Source organism: Coffea eugenioides, chromosome 1, assembly GCF_003713205.1.
Source record: "Coffea eugenioides isolate CCC68of chromosome 1, Ceug_1.0, whole genome shotgun sequence".
In the NCBI taxonomy this organism is placed as follows: Eukaryota; Viridiplantae; Streptophyta; class Magnoliopsida; order Gentianales; family Rubiaceae; genus Coffea; species Coffea eugenioides.
This window is the reverse complement of record NC_040035.1, coordinates 37,631,323-37,646,346: the sequence shown is the minus strand read 5'-3', so window position 1 is coordinate 37,646,346 and position 15,024 is coordinate 37,631,323. Positions and strand designations below refer to the sequence as shown.

Sequence of the window (15,024 nt, the reverse complement as noted above, 5' to 3'; positions counted from 1 at the left end):
AAAAAGAAAAAAAGAAATAAAAAATCATCCTAATCATTTTTGTTTCACCAAATCTACTATTTTTACACTCAATTCCCCATTCATCTTTCTTTTTCATTTTGCTACAAAATTCACCATTTTTGGCCAACCAAAACTCTCACAACTCACTCTCTGCACTCTCTCTTTTTCTTTCAAGATAAAACACACAAGACTGACAAAACTCACTCCATTCTCTCGGTTCTCTCCACTTCTCCCCTCAACTCACAGACACTAAAAAAGAAATTCTCACTCAACTTTCGGCCTCTCCTCTCTTTCTCAATTTCTCACACACTACACACATTCTCCTCAACTCCCCCAAAAATCTCTTCGTCTTTCTCTTAATAGCACACAACAATCGTACACACATACAACTCCCTATCTCAGCTCTCTTGCTCTCTGTCTCTCAAAAAAAAAAAAAAAAAAAAAAGGGCAGAAGAACAAGGAAGATTTGTTACTGCTGTTGAAGTCGCCATTGTCGGAGTATGGTCACGGGCTTCTTCAATAAATTTGCACACTAGAATTCAAAGGCTATTAAGCCAGTTAAGGTACTCTTTTCATTTTTCCCTTATGTAAATGTGGCCACTTGCTTTCTGTGATTAAAAGTTAAATATTGAGGGCTCTGTGAACAGGAGTAGACGGTTAATATTTTTCCTTTCTTTTTCTTTGTGGTAATAGGTATACTGGTTGTTGGTAAAATTTGGGAGTTCAAATCTGTCCGAGTTTCATGAACTGAGTGAACCAAAATCTTGCATTCCAAATGTTTGAAAAATGCCTAAATGAAAAATTGAATTAAATTGGGTTGTTTTTTGTCCATTTAAGGTCATAGTTATATTGTAGAAATCACAAGGAGTGTTTTGGTATGAATTTTATGAATTTTGGTGAAGATTTTAGTGATGTTTAAAAATAAAACCGTGCCTGCATTTTGCCATTTTGACCCCCTTTCGTGCATTTTTTTTGAAAAATCAAACTCGGAAACGGACTCCACGCGAAAAATCGAGTGGAGAGATATATTTTGATGAGTTTTTGTAATCGAAGAGACCGTCGCCGGTCGCCGGCGTCTGCCATGGATGTCGGCTACCCGAACTTTAGTCCACCGGAGAAGAAGAAGAAGAAGAAAAGAGAGAGAGAGAGAGAGAGAAGAAAGAAAAAGGAAGGAAAAAAAAAGTTGGGCTGGTTTTTTTTTTTTTCTGGTGAGTTTGTGTTTGTTTTTTGTTGCGCTTGTGGCTGGACTTTTGGAGCTAAGCCCAAAGTTTCCATTCTATTTAAGTTTCCATTATTGTTTGAACTTGCTTGGTTTTTTCATGAATTAGCCTGTATTTTTTGTCTTGGTCTAGAGTAATCCCGCCCAAGTGCTAAGATGATGGCTCAATTTTGTTTCTAGATTTTGGCCTAAAATTATACTTCTTCGGTTCCATTTATTTAGTCATATTTGGGGAATTTAATTTTTTAAGAACAGTGATTTGATTGTGATATTTGTACTTCTCTTTTCAATATTTGTCCTATAAATTCAAAATTTAAATTTGAATGGTAACATGCTTATGATTAGAAATAAGAGTTACTCCATCAGTCCCATTCATTTGATTATACTTTTCATTTTGGGATGTTCCATTCATTTTGTCATGTTAGAAAAGTCAAAGCAACATTTAAACTCTTTTTCCAATATAACTCTTCTTTTTAATTATACATTCAAATTTAAAATTTGAATTTGAGGGGATAAAATTGAAAAGAGAAGCACAAACATCACAATTAAACAACTATTATTAAAAAGTTAGATTCCCCTAACATAACAATTCTTAAAAAGTTGGATTCTCCAAACATCACAATAACCAATTGTGATTTGACTTTTCTAACATGACAATTGTTTTGAAACCTCCCAAAATGAAAAGTATGATATTTTTAATGGAATGGAGGGAGTATTGTTTATATTGAGTCCAAATCAGAAACCGAATTTTGTAACAAGTCCTCAAATCTTTTGAGTAATTTTACTGTGGTCTAAAAAATTTTAAATTTCATTCATTTAGGCCCCTAATTTAATTACATTTTGGCCCCTAAACTTTATCTTTGTTTAATTTCGACCCATAATATTTTGAAAAAATATTTTGACCCCAAAAATTTTCTAATTTTTACAATTTAGTCCCTAATAGTTTTTTATTTTTAAATTATAATTGTTCCAGTCCTTTAGTTGTTAATTGTGCTTCTTTTGCATGCATTTAATTGTAAATGTTGAGTGTTTTGAGTTTATTTACATTTTTAACATAATAATGTGAATCTAGTACTTATTATTATTATTTTTAAGTAAATTGGTACCATGCTCTTTTTGTTAATTTTGACTATAGATAGGGCGATTTTACCTCATTTAGTCACCATTTCAAAAGGGAGATACCTTTATTACCCTTTAAATTTTGATTATCTATTCTTATCTACTCCTACATGCTCCTGTATATTTATATGTTTTTACATGTTTTTTATTATTTATTTAATTAAAATGCTTATTCAAATTTTTAATGTTTGTTTGGTTAATTTTGTAATTATTTGGGAGGTACTTAAATGCCTCAAAATGTAATAGATAAGTAATATTTTTATTTATTTTTACAAAAATTGTAATTAGATAGACAAATGTAATAGATAGGATAGATAGATTTATTTTATTATATTTTTTTTTTCATTTTAGATTGTAGTTAGGTCCCCACTATAATAGATAGGTCTTGTGTGTTTATGTGACTTATGTGCTTATATGTTTTTTTGACTTTTTTTTAGGATTTTTGCATCTAACTATTATGCTTATGTGTTACTCCCTCCGTCCCATTGAAAGTGTCATGCTTTCTATTTGGGTTTGTCCCAAAATATTTGTCACTTACCAAAAATGGTTGTAAACTTTATCAATAATTTCCATACTTACCCCTGTCTCACCTGACTAAAAAGCAGGTGTTATTATGGCCAAACAGTCTTCCGTCAAGACTTGCAACTTTTCCAGTTTAGTTGATGGTTTTGCACGCACCAACCAACGTGAAATGATTGCTGTCCGTGGCTTCACACTCTACTTCAAATTAGAATAAGCCACATGCCAATCAATAAACATATGGACCCCACTATCACATTTTGACCATCCATTCTGCAGCTTTTGTGTTTAAACGAAGGGTAACATGGAAAACACGGATGAATTTTTCAAAAATTGAGCACTGTTGATAATAAGTTGGAGTCCCGAAAAGTGACAAACTTTTCGGGACGGAGGGAGTATATGCTATGTGCTCTTATATGTTTAGTTGTTTTAATTTATGTTTTATTTGTTTTATTATGTATTATGAATGCATGATGTCATCACAATAGTCCCAACGTTAGTTGTGGTTTCTCCCTCCACTTCCCTACTAGTCCAATGCTAATGAGAATTTCTAAAATGGGGTTAGTCCAACACTAGACCTTAGACTGTCTACACGTTAGATTCAGCCCTTATGGGTCATTCATTGCATTTTCATGCATTTTTTCTATTTTAGGCTATTTTTCTCATTTGCATGATATTTCCTCTTATATTATTTCCTAACCCTCTATATGTGTGAACCATATCATTTAGATTCATATTTCATTTAGAAAATTAGAAGAAATAAGCTAGTTCATCTGTTTGCTTAGATTAGAGGGTCACTTTTCGAATATGGAAAATGGGTGATTATAGCTCTTTAACTTAATATCCCATTAACCTTTTTTTAAGAAAATTATGTTACGAGTTTTTGTCTTTCGTACTCGTTATATTGCATCCCAATCTTTTGGTCGTGTATAATTCTATATATACATTATAAATCTTATTTCTTTTGAGTCCTATTTTTGCATATTTGTGACCCCTTAAAGGAATTATTTTGGATTTCACAATTAATGCGATTGGTACCAATTAAACCTTAAATGGACATTTTACTCCTTTTGATATCTTCTTTAAATTTAGGTTTGCATCTATATAAGAAACATCCAAACGTGATAAATTTAAGGGTTAGATTAGAAAAATTTTGACTAAATCTCGCAACTAATTTAGACTAAATTGAAAGGGTGCCTCATATTTGAACCAATTGAACCTTTGCCTTCCTTTTCTTCAACCGTGATTCTCAAACTCTTTTTCTCTTGTTTTTTAAGGCCTGAAATTGTTGAAAAGGATTTTATTTTATTTTTTATTTTATTAAAAAAATTTTTGGGTGACTTGGTACACCTAAACTCTATACTAAGTGGTGACTTCTAGTTTCTTAAAAACCCTTTTTAGACTAAATTTTGGGTCCAAATTGTTGCAGTCTTAAAGTCCCATTTTAGGCTTTTTTTGCACATATTTTTAAATGAAAAAACACATCTTTTTGTAAATAAACCACTTCATCGTGAAAAATGGGGCACAAGAAGTTTTTTTTCTTTTTTTTTTTTGCATCATGGCTTATGGTTACAACTATTGGATTTCGTCTGTGGTAGATCCTTATCCCTGAAATGAGAAAACCCTTTTATTCATTTTAAGCTTGTAATGCCAATCTATCCATCTACTTTCTCATTTCAACCAGCAGTTGCTGCTATTCCTCCACTTTCCAATTGCTCTCTGAAATCCATCAGTCGTTTGAACTCAAAACAAGGTATCAGACATTCAGGTTTATCTTTCTGTCTTGCTCTCTCTGACACGTGCACACAGATATTCGCCCATGTGAACTACTGCCCTTCCTTTTGAGTCCTCCAAACAGATGAGTTTGGACAAATCTAGAACCATAGAGCCATTATAAACCCTATAATCCCAAATTTGTATACTATTGTACAGAAAAGTATGAGCATGTCAAAAAAATCATTGGATGTATTAGCGTGTCAAAGATTTAAGATATAAAATATCAATATACTTATGTGAATAGGTGGTATTAGCATGAACTTGAAAGGGACTATAAGTTGCTGGTGTAGTCAAAATCCCAATGCATTACCTGCGGACACTATGAGCTTCTATTATACGTGACAGTGTTCTGCACAGGAGCTTAATTATGACGCATCTAGTGCTACTGCCTCGAATTCTTTAAGGATAAGATCTTTGTTGTTAGATTCAAAAAAAAAAAAAAAAGAAAGAAAAGATCTTTTGTTGTTACTTTTAGAATTGAAATTATGTTCAGCATTTCTAATAGGTATGTTTGTTGTTCTACTGTATGTCCTGTTGAATATGACAATACAGAGTCGCATCAGCAAGCTGCTCAGTATCCTCATGCAAATAAGCTAAAAAGCATGCAGGATGTTTATGCTAAAACTAACCCCATATGTCAACATTTTCAGCCTGGCCAGATGTCAGAAAGCAGAGGTGAACCCAAGGAAAGAATAGATGTTGTTGATGCTGGTATATTTTTCACTCTGCCATACTTAGAATTTTGATTTTGTTAATTGTTAATTGTTAATATTCCAACTAAAAAGATCTAGTTCTTCTATTCTTCTATGACAAGGGATTACGAGTCTCTTTTTGGTTCAACTTGTTGGTCTTACAGATACCATATTGACTGCATTCTGAGATATTCTCTGAAATCTAAACAGAAATTCCGAGTAAGAAGAAGTAGAGGTAAAAAGATTTAAAGATGATAGAGACATTTCTGTAATGAACGAAGAATCATTTGATCACAATGATTTGTGTATAGAAAATAGGAAAGAAACAAATACAAAATAAATTAACTATCTATTTCTATTATTTCACTGCCGTGAGACCATATGATTTCAAGCTCATTTAAAATCATCTTAATGGAATTGAAGGAGTGAATTCATATGATAGCCTCCCTCAATCACACTTTCCTTTTGTAAAGTTTACTTGGTTACCTTTTTGTAAAGTGTTGATATTAAAGTATGATCTATATACTGTTGTACAGATATAGAACCATTATAAACCCTATAATCCCAAATCTGTATGCTATTGTACAGAAAAGTATGACCATGTCAAAAAATTCATTGGATGTTTTAGCATGCCAAAGATTTAAGATATAAGATATCAATATACTTATGTGAATGGGTGGTATATGCATGAACTTGAAAGGGACTATAAGTTGCTCGTGCAGCCAAAATCCCAATACATTACCTGCGGATACTATGAGCTTCTATTGTATGTGACAGTGTTCTGCACAGGAGCTTAATTATGATGCATCTAGTGCTACTATCTCAAATTCTTTAAGGATAAGATCTTTTGTTGTTAGATTCAAAAAAAAAAAAGAAAAAGAAAAGATCTTTTGTTGTTACTTTCAGAATTGAAATTATGTTCAGCATTTCTGATTGGTAAGTTTATTGTTCTACATTAGGTCCTGTTGAATATGACAATACAGAGTTGCATCAGCAAGCTGCTCAGTATCCTCGCCCAAATAAGTTTAAAAGCATGCAGGAAATTTATGCTAAAACTAACCTCATATGTCAACATTTTCAGCCTGGCCAGATGTCAGAAAGCAGAGGTGAACCCAAGGAAATAACAGATGTTGTTGATACTGGTATATTTTTCACTCTGCCATGCTTAGAATTTTGATTTTGTTAATTGTTAATTGTTAATATTCCAACTAAAAAGATCTAGTTCTTCTATTCTTCTATGACAAGGGATTACAAGTCTCTTTTTGGTTCACCTTGTTGGTCTTACAGATACCATGTTGACTGCATTCTGAGATATTTTCTGAAATCTAAACAGAAAATCCGAGTAAGAAGATGTAGAGGTAAAAGATTTAAAGATGACAGAGACATTTCTGTAATGAACAAAGAATCACTTGATCATAATGATTTGTGTATAAAAATAGGAAAGAAACAAATATAAAATAAATTAACTATCTAGTTCTATTATTTCAATGCCATGAGACCATATGATTTCAAGCTCATTTAAAATCATCTTAATGGAATTGAAGGAGTGAATTCATATGATAGCCTCCCTCAATCACAATTTCCTTTTGTAAAGTTTACTTGGTTACCTTTTTGTAAAGTGTTGATATTAAAGTATGATCTGCTGATAATTGATAACAGTAGTTGGCATAACAAGTCAATTGCAAATTATCTTGGATGCATGAGAAACAAACCACAGTAATTCGTGTGTTTTGTCAATGGTGGAGATCATGAAGAAGGTGTGACCTCCAGACACCCAAGAAAGAACCAAATCAAGTCATGTCACTATTCAACGAGAAATAGAAAAAGCAAAGCTTTAATTGATACAGCTGATTCTGATGTTAGCCCCCCACTCCAAGTTTGTGGGAAACTTCAGGGACCAGTAGAGTCTGATCATTCAAGTGCTGAAGAAGAAATTAAAATAGTTGGAGAGTCTTTTATTGAGGATGACTTCAATGCCTATCCTCTTCGAACTAGAAGCAGGAGAAGCAGAAGAATGGTCAATAGAAGTGGTTCTGAAGTTACTATTCCAAGAAAAAGAGTTCGACGGCAACCAAGGAGACCCCTGAATTTCAGCACTTCAATCACATCGGAAGGAGTTTTAAGCTCCAGGCAGTTTTATCGCTACATTGAGTAAGTTTTCTAGTTTGATGTTTTTAAAGTTGTACTATGATCCTATTTCAAAACCTTACTTGTGTTAAAAGCATTGCATTATGCAGCCACATATGGAGTGAGGTTTCTGCAGAGAAGCGAAACTCAATTGCATACATGGATTGCTTGTGGTTTAACACATACGCAGAAAGTAAATGGAAGGAAAAGGTGTTAAAATGGATAGAGAGGGAAGATATATTTTCAAAAATATATGTTCTCGTTCCCATTGTTCTGTGGTAGGTCTCTTATATTATGCAACTGGTTTAGTTAGTTAACATCTTTTCTTTCGGAGTATCTTGTTCATCGAGATTGTACTTGTCAGGTCTCATTGGAATCTCCTGATCTTCTGCCATTTCGGTGAAAGCCTGAAATCAGAAAGCAGCACTCCCTGCATGATATTGTTGGATTCGCTGCACATGGCAGATCCTAAGAGGCTTGAACCTTTAATTAGAAAGTATTTGATCAACCAATTACCTGTTTTATTATTGGTCTCAAAAAGTAGGCGGTGTCTTATTTTATCTCATAATGCTCTGTTGTTTTTCTCCTTCATAGGTTTGTTATGGACATATATAAAAATGAGAAGAGGCCAGAAACCAAAGAATTGATTCGTAAAATTCCTCTTTTGGTTCCTAGTGTGAGTTACAATTAATCATCAGCTTATTTCAATTTTTAGTTGGATTCTTATACTGAAAAAGACGCAATGATTATGTTTTTTTCTTTTTATTCCCAGATTCCTCAGCAGATAGATGATAAAAAATGCGGGTATTTTGTCCTTTACTATATTTATTTGTTCATAAAGAATGCTCCTGAGAAGTTTGGCATTGACGAGGGCTACCCTTACTTTGTGAGTCAAATTCGTTTATCTTTTTGAAGAAAAAAATATCTTTTAACCTGTATAACAATTGGTATTTTCTCTCATACATTATATAGATGACAGAAGACTGGTTCACTCTTGAAGAGCTCGATGGCTTCTGTAGAACACTCGAATCAGTTCGGGTCGACACTACTAGCTCAGATGAATAGATTGTACAGGTTTATTGTGTAGCAGTCTGTAATATAGGTTGCATCCAGGACTCTTGAAGAAGTAGCAGTGTAAGCAGAAAAAGCAATGGTTGTGATTAGTGATAATCAACAAAGGGCCTCTTCGGGGGTACATGTTATGAGCGGCAAACTTGATTGTTACATTCTGGAAACTCATTTCAGTTTTCGCTTGGGTTCTTTCTTTTAAACAGAAAATAGGTTTTTTGTTTTTCTTGTACTTAATAAACCTGTATTGTCAAGTTTTCTTTGTACTTAATCAACTGTTGATAAGTTTTCTTGTACTCATTTCAGATTTCTTTGTACAAGTTTTCAGATTTCTTGTACTCATTTCTTTGTAATTAATCAACTATTGACAAATTTTCTTTGTACTTAATCAACCATTGATAAGTTTTCTTGTACTCATTTCAGATTTCTTCTCTTTGCTTTTATAAGACTTGTGCGGTCATGTTGCATTTCTCCAACCACCCCGTCTATTCGAATTACTGCTTGTGCATGTTTTTTTTTTCCTTTGGCCCTGAGTGAGAGGGGCTATTTGACAGTTATTTTACTGCAACTCTCTGTTTTGTCACGTAAATTGTGTAGACTTTTGATTTGAGGAGATTGATGGGCTAACAAATTTTCTTCATGTTACACCTCGAGTTAAAATAGCTTTAAAAACAAAACCCAGAACTCTGATCCAACCAAACCAAACCAAACCAAACCAAACACTTGAATTTGATCTATCATACTTTCTGGTAAATGTTTCACATCAGTAAAAGCCCCATCTGTAAAAGTTCTATCCTTCTTACAGCCACTAACAATTCCTATGTCTTTTAAGCAACCATCACAAAACAAAATTACGACTGCATGTCCTCATATTTCCAACAACTTAGATAGCAAAGCAAGCTATTATGCACAAATTTTTTTTCACAATTAATCCAAAAGAAAGGTAAAAGGGGTACCAAATCCGGATTTTCGACCCTAGTTTGATCATTTGATGTACTACAAACAAATACATGGAATTCAATCTTCAGCTGCTACAGCGGATGTTCCTCTCCCAACCCTGCCATGAGTTCCAGCATCTTGTGCAGTTGATTTATACTTGTACCATGAAGCCCAAAAGAGATAGTTAGCAAAGTTGAGTAAGCTTAGGATGGCTAAAAACCAGTAAAAAAGCTCCAACTTATTGTGGTTCAAATCTGGTGCCTCTAACCATCCTTGTTTGCTTGGAGTCACCTTCTTGGTTACAATATTCACAAGATTGACAAAGGCAGTACTTAAAAAGTATCCCAATGAGAGTGATAAGAGTGCAAATGAAGTGGAAAGAGATCTCATCCATTTGGGAGCCTCCCTGTAGAAGAACTCCATTAGTCCGATCACTGTGAACATGTCAGCAACGCCAAAGACTCCATATTGGAAAGACAGCCAGAAAAGACTTATAGGATGCAATGGGTCCTTTATTGCTTTATGTCTTCTTTTGATCTCAACCATTCCTGCAATGGCCATTGAGATGATGGCAAGTACAAGACCGATGCCTACACGCTGAAGCTGAGTGATACCTGTTGGGTGACCAGTGATTTTTCGAGCGAGTGGGACGAAGTAAAACTCGTAGACTGGCAGAAGAAGAGACATGAAAATTAGGGGAATCACTGGTATTGAAGCTGAAGGAACTTTGAAAGATCCCAAATGGGTATTCATGAAATATCCTTGAAGTACTGAATATGTCTGCATCTGTGCCATGCACGTGTTCATTATAACTGTACTCAGAATAATTGGGAGCATCCTGATGAGTATTTTGACTTCTTCTACTTGTGTTACTGTGCATACTTTCCATGGATCTGGAGCTCTCTCTTCTCGAACACTAGCAGCCCTCCCTCCTCGAACACTAGCTGCTTTGTCTAACAGCCTGTATCATTACAAGTATTTGAGGTCAAAAATGTTCTGATTTATACACTCCTCTTGGATTGGGGATAAACTTTCATTTTTACTTGCTCTTTTGACATGTTTCATTCTTAAATTTGGTGCATTAGGATACTTTAATTGTCGAGCTACCTGAATTGGCTAGTATGTGAAATTGCATCTTTGTCATCAGTCTCGTATAACTCACTGGGATTTTCTGGTAGCGGTACATTTCTGTTACGTATTGCAGCAACTATAACCTGGAAAAACATGTTGATAATGGTTACGAACATGTAAAATTATTGTATTTATTATTTTTTTGGGAAGAAGGGAACTTTCAAGTAGTTAAATGAAACAAATTAAGGAAGAGAAAAACCTGAGATATCTTGACCAGGGGGCTGGTGCTTTGGGATGGAAGGCGATAGAAAGGCTTTCCAAGTGCTAGAACCACCATACCAATAGAAGTAGTAATTAGAGATATCAAAAATCCCCAGTGCCAACCTTTGTTCATAGCTACCCAAACCACAATAGTAACACCTATAATTGATCCTATGGTTACACTGAATTGATAGGAGTTGAAATAGCTTGCAAGTGCCTTTGCTTCCTTTTCATCCTTTTGATCAAATTGATCAGCACCAAGTGCAGCAACTGATCCTTTAACTCCACCAGCACCTACTGCCAAAAGGAAGATGGTGCAATAGAACATGATAGTTTTACCACCTCTTACACAACTTGATTTGTCGCAGGGATCAGGCTGCAACTTATTTGAATCTGCTTGGACAAAAAGTAAAAGCAATCCCTGTAGGGAAAACACCAATTATTGAGGAGGAAAGATAGATAAAAATGTGCTATTTAGAGTTAGAATTCATGTTATTGTTCTTTACCAAAACTTCCAAGATGCCAAATGATAAGCATGTGTAAAGTCTGTTCAAGTAAGTGTCTGATATAAAACCGCCAAAGATTGTGAGCAAGAAAGTTGACCCCAGGAAATTGGTGAGGGTGTTTGCAGAAGCGGATAGACCAAATTGCATCACAAAGTGAAAGTAAAGAACCAATGATGACATATTCGCCACAAATCCAATGTTCTCGAGAGTTATCAAAGCTAGCAGAAAACAAGAAAGGAAAAGGAAACAATTAATCTTCATGTTAACCAGTGAGAGCCATCAATAGGTCATATGTTCTGATCATGCACACTCACCTAGTACAAATATGCAAGCCCTGAATCCACCTTTCTTCTTTGTCATTGAACTCACTAAGGATTGAACATTCTCTGCATCCTGCAGTAGTAAGCAACTGATGTTAAATACTGTTAACGAGTGATGCATATCATACTAAGTTAGCGTTGGAGTAAAGTACTCATTCAATTCTTAGCACAGATAAACCATACCATCTTTCAAGAGCCAAAGACCAAGGAAGATTGATGAATTCAAATGCCTGATGACGATGAAAAAACAGCCTTTTCAGCTGCCTATATATATATTGCACCATGGATTAGATTTGCAGAAACTTAGTCGTGGAGAATCATTCTAATGTTTAAGTCCCTTTTGACTTTCTGTCCCTTTCCTGCAACCTTGGATTTATGCTCTAACTTAGTTGAATCAACTCTAGACAAAATAAATTATCATTTCCTTGATTCCATGTGGAGGTAAAATGTTTTATACGAGTATCCTTTGCTAAACATTTAACCCCAACGTTACTAATAAAATACTAAGACTTCTTTTGATTCCTTTTGATGCAAATTGATACATCTCAAACAAATGTTGACATTTTCAACTAATTACTTCCAATCAAATACTAAGGTTTCTGAAAGGGATAATTTTAGAAATCTCCCTTGAGGTCTCTGACAATTTCACTTGGCTCCCCTCAGATTTAAGAAATTACACTTACCTCCGTTGATATAGTAAAATACCTATAATATCCTCCACTTGGTAGAAAATTTTAAATTTAAGGCAATAAATTTTCAAAACCTAAAAAAAAATTATTTTTTTGTTTCTTGTCTATTTTCGCTCCTCTCTTTTCTAATTAATAAAACCTATTTTCATTATTTTTAGTTTTGTTGATATTAGCAAATTGAAATTACAAAATCAATAGAGGGAATAGATTATGTGTCAAAGTAAAAGCAAATGAATAGACTCACAGTGGTAAAGAAATAAATAATGAAATTGATAGTTGAAATAGAAAGAAGAACTAAAGATGTGAAATTTCTCATATTTTGTTTTTGTAAAAAAGCTTTTATAAAATGTCAATAATTACATAAGAATTTCTTTCATTGGATTAGAAATTTTTTATTATGATTTTATTGGGGAGGTAGAATTTATTCTCTAATTTTAAGATATTAATATTTTTAAACTCATAGGAGGGTTGTAATAGTGGTTTTAGGTCAGATTAAATTGTATTGAAAAAGTATTTGAGCACTAATATTTAATTTGGGGTATAAAATTGGTTGTCAATGAGGTTTGCATCTATTTTTTTATTTATTTTTTTTGCGTGACAAGTATTGATATTGTATATGCAATTTGGAATCTTTTGGACAGTTATTTGATTTTAAAACTTATGTTTGGATGGTTGTTAGGAATTAAACTTGTTGATTTATGCAAAATGTGGAAGAAAATGATTCTTAGTTTTGTACAAAAGGGCAATTTAGGATATTTGAGAGAAAATTTAGGTTGTTAGACCTACATTGTTACTAAACAGTAAAAGTAGGGGAGGTATATGTAATTTTAAAACCTAAGGGGAGCTGTCTATATTTGTTAAAAACCTCAGGGGAGGTTTTGTGAAATTATCCCTTTCTGAAAACAAGAAATACGTGAGTGCAGATTATAGTTACAATTTTATGGTTGACAAAAAATTGAAACATTGGCAAATTTTCTTGGATAAAAAGGAATATTACCGTCACTTGTGGCAATTTTTTTGAACAGTTGTCGTACGAAAGCCACATAGTCACAAAAAATATACAAACAAAATAAATTAAGCTAATCAACTATTAATGTCGTCAAGAAACTGGTAAAATGCTAATTTGGATTATAGGTTTTTATCAAAAAAAATTTTTACGTTTTTCGTGAATACATTTTTTAATTACCTTTTTATCTCACATATATTAAATAGCTATAGTATATTTTTCCACATAAACTCTAAAACATAGTAATCCAAATGGGATCTTAGGTTTTAATTAAAAGGTCAACTGAGGCCTAGTTCATTATCAAGGAGGTTTATTGATTGGTTTTAAGTTTAACAAATAAATTGTTTTTTTTTCCAAGGACAGTATCTCTGACGAAAGAAAACCTTTAGTTTAGGCTTCAAGAATTGGAATTGTCAAATCTAGGCAACATATAAAACTACTAAAAATAAAGTAAAATAGACTCTTTAGTATTATAGAAACGAAGAAGAAGTCATAAATCGGAGATGTAATAGATTAATATAGAAGTCCAAAAAGGACGGCCTTTATTTTTTCATTGTTGGATACAACTAAAAAAAAAAAATCAATCAATGTAAATTTATACACCCCATGACTTATTATAAGACAAAGTTTTACCTAAGTCAACAAATAACCTTCAAATATGGTTCATCAGTTTTTCTGTTTTTTTTCTAATAGAACTTATTTGGAAGTTAGAAGTAGGAAAAGAGAATGAGAGCTGAACCTAATTCTAAGACTGTATGAACAACGGTCTAAATTCATTTATCTAGAAGGCTTCAAGCATTATGTAAAGCTACAAACATTTTTGTTTCTTTTTTGAAGGGAGTAAATTTGTAGTATGATTTTCTTGAAGTCAAAGTTCATCTAATAGTGTTATAAAACATTTAAAAAAAGAAACTATAAGTAATTCCCTTGATTTTTGGTGGATTAATTTAATTTAAATACCATGACCATTTAAACACATGCAAGAGCAAAAACAAAAAGGGAATATGGCTAATTTCATCCTTAAACATTTTCATTAGTGTCAATTTAGTCCCTAACTTTTATTCCTAACCAATTTGATATGTGAACTTATTTTGCAGTTCCAATTAAGAACCTCCATGGCGGCGCCACCATCTAAAGCTGATCTAACTCCTAATTGACGAACAAAACAAGGGTGTTTTGGGAACGCTACTTATGAAACTGTAATAAATCAAGTATATCATATAAAAAATCACAAGATTATACTTTAAGAAAGTTTTATATATGGTGATTTTTTACATGATTTAAAGATTGTATCTGGTGATTTTTTACACGATTTAAAGATTGTATCGGGTGATTTTACTTGTTTTATTACAGGCATGTAAGTGGTGTTCCCATAATACCCCAATTCAATTAGTCAATTAGAAGTCAGATCGGTTTTAGACAGTGATACCACTACAAAGGTCCTGATTTGGAACTGCAAAATAAATTCAAATATTAAATTGGTTAGAAATAAAAGCTAGGGATTAAATCGGTACTGGTAAAAAAATTTAGGGTGAAATTGGCTATTTTTCCAAACAAAAATGTGCGATAATATTTTTTTTTTCCCGTCAGCTACTTTGCGATTATAGACTGTGGGAGAAGAAAACTTGACCAAAAGCAGAAGGTTTGACTGTCTCTTTTTTTGGATGTATTTTAGACTGAAATGACTTGACTTTGTAATTGCGTATAATGTG

At 33.2% G+C, this 15,024-nt stretch overlaps 2 protein-coding genes across 3 annotated transcripts; one reads left to right on the top strand and one right to left on the bottom strand.

Moving 5' to 3' along the window:
• The first annotated feature begins 219 nt into the window (after positions 1-219).
• Positions 220-8,806, top strand: LOC113782482 (probable ubiquitin-like-specific protease 2A). 2 transcript variants are annotated; one of them, XM_027328375.1, is made up of 9 exons: positions 220-563; positions 5,284-5,344; positions 6,285-6,467; positions 7,071-7,476; positions 7,563-7,730; positions 7,817-7,948; positions 8,047-8,128; positions 8,225-8,338; positions 8,425-8,806. In XM_027328375.1, exons 2-9 carry the CDS (start codon positions 5,293-5,295, stop codon positions 8,515-8,517), a joined length of 1,230 nt encoding a protein of 409 aa, XP_027184176.1. In that variant the 5' UTR covers positions 220-563; positions 5,284-5,292; the 3' UTR covers positions 8,518-8,806. The 2 variants fall into 2 exon arrangements, with proteins under 2 accessions (XP_027184176.1, XP_027184181.1); XM_027328380.1 differs by lacking the exon at positions 220-563 and having other exon boundaries at positions 5,279-5,344; positions 6,407-6,467.
• A 731-nt stretch (positions 8,807-9,537) lies between these two features.
• Positions 9,538-11,901, bottom strand: LOC113771876 (protein NRT1/ PTR FAMILY 4.5-like). Its single transcript, XM_027316427.1, has 6 exons — positions 11,788-11,901; positions 11,612-11,690; positions 11,298-11,515; positions 10,790-11,212; positions 10,567-10,673; positions 9,538-10,420 (listed from the first exon to the last, which is right to left on the bottom strand). The coding sequence occupies exons 1-6, from the start codon at positions 11,899-11,901 to the stop codon at positions 9,538-9,540; spliced, it is 1,824 nt and encodes a 607-aa protein (XP_027172228.1).
• Between the last annotated feature and the right edge of the window lie 3,123 nt (positions 11,902-15,024).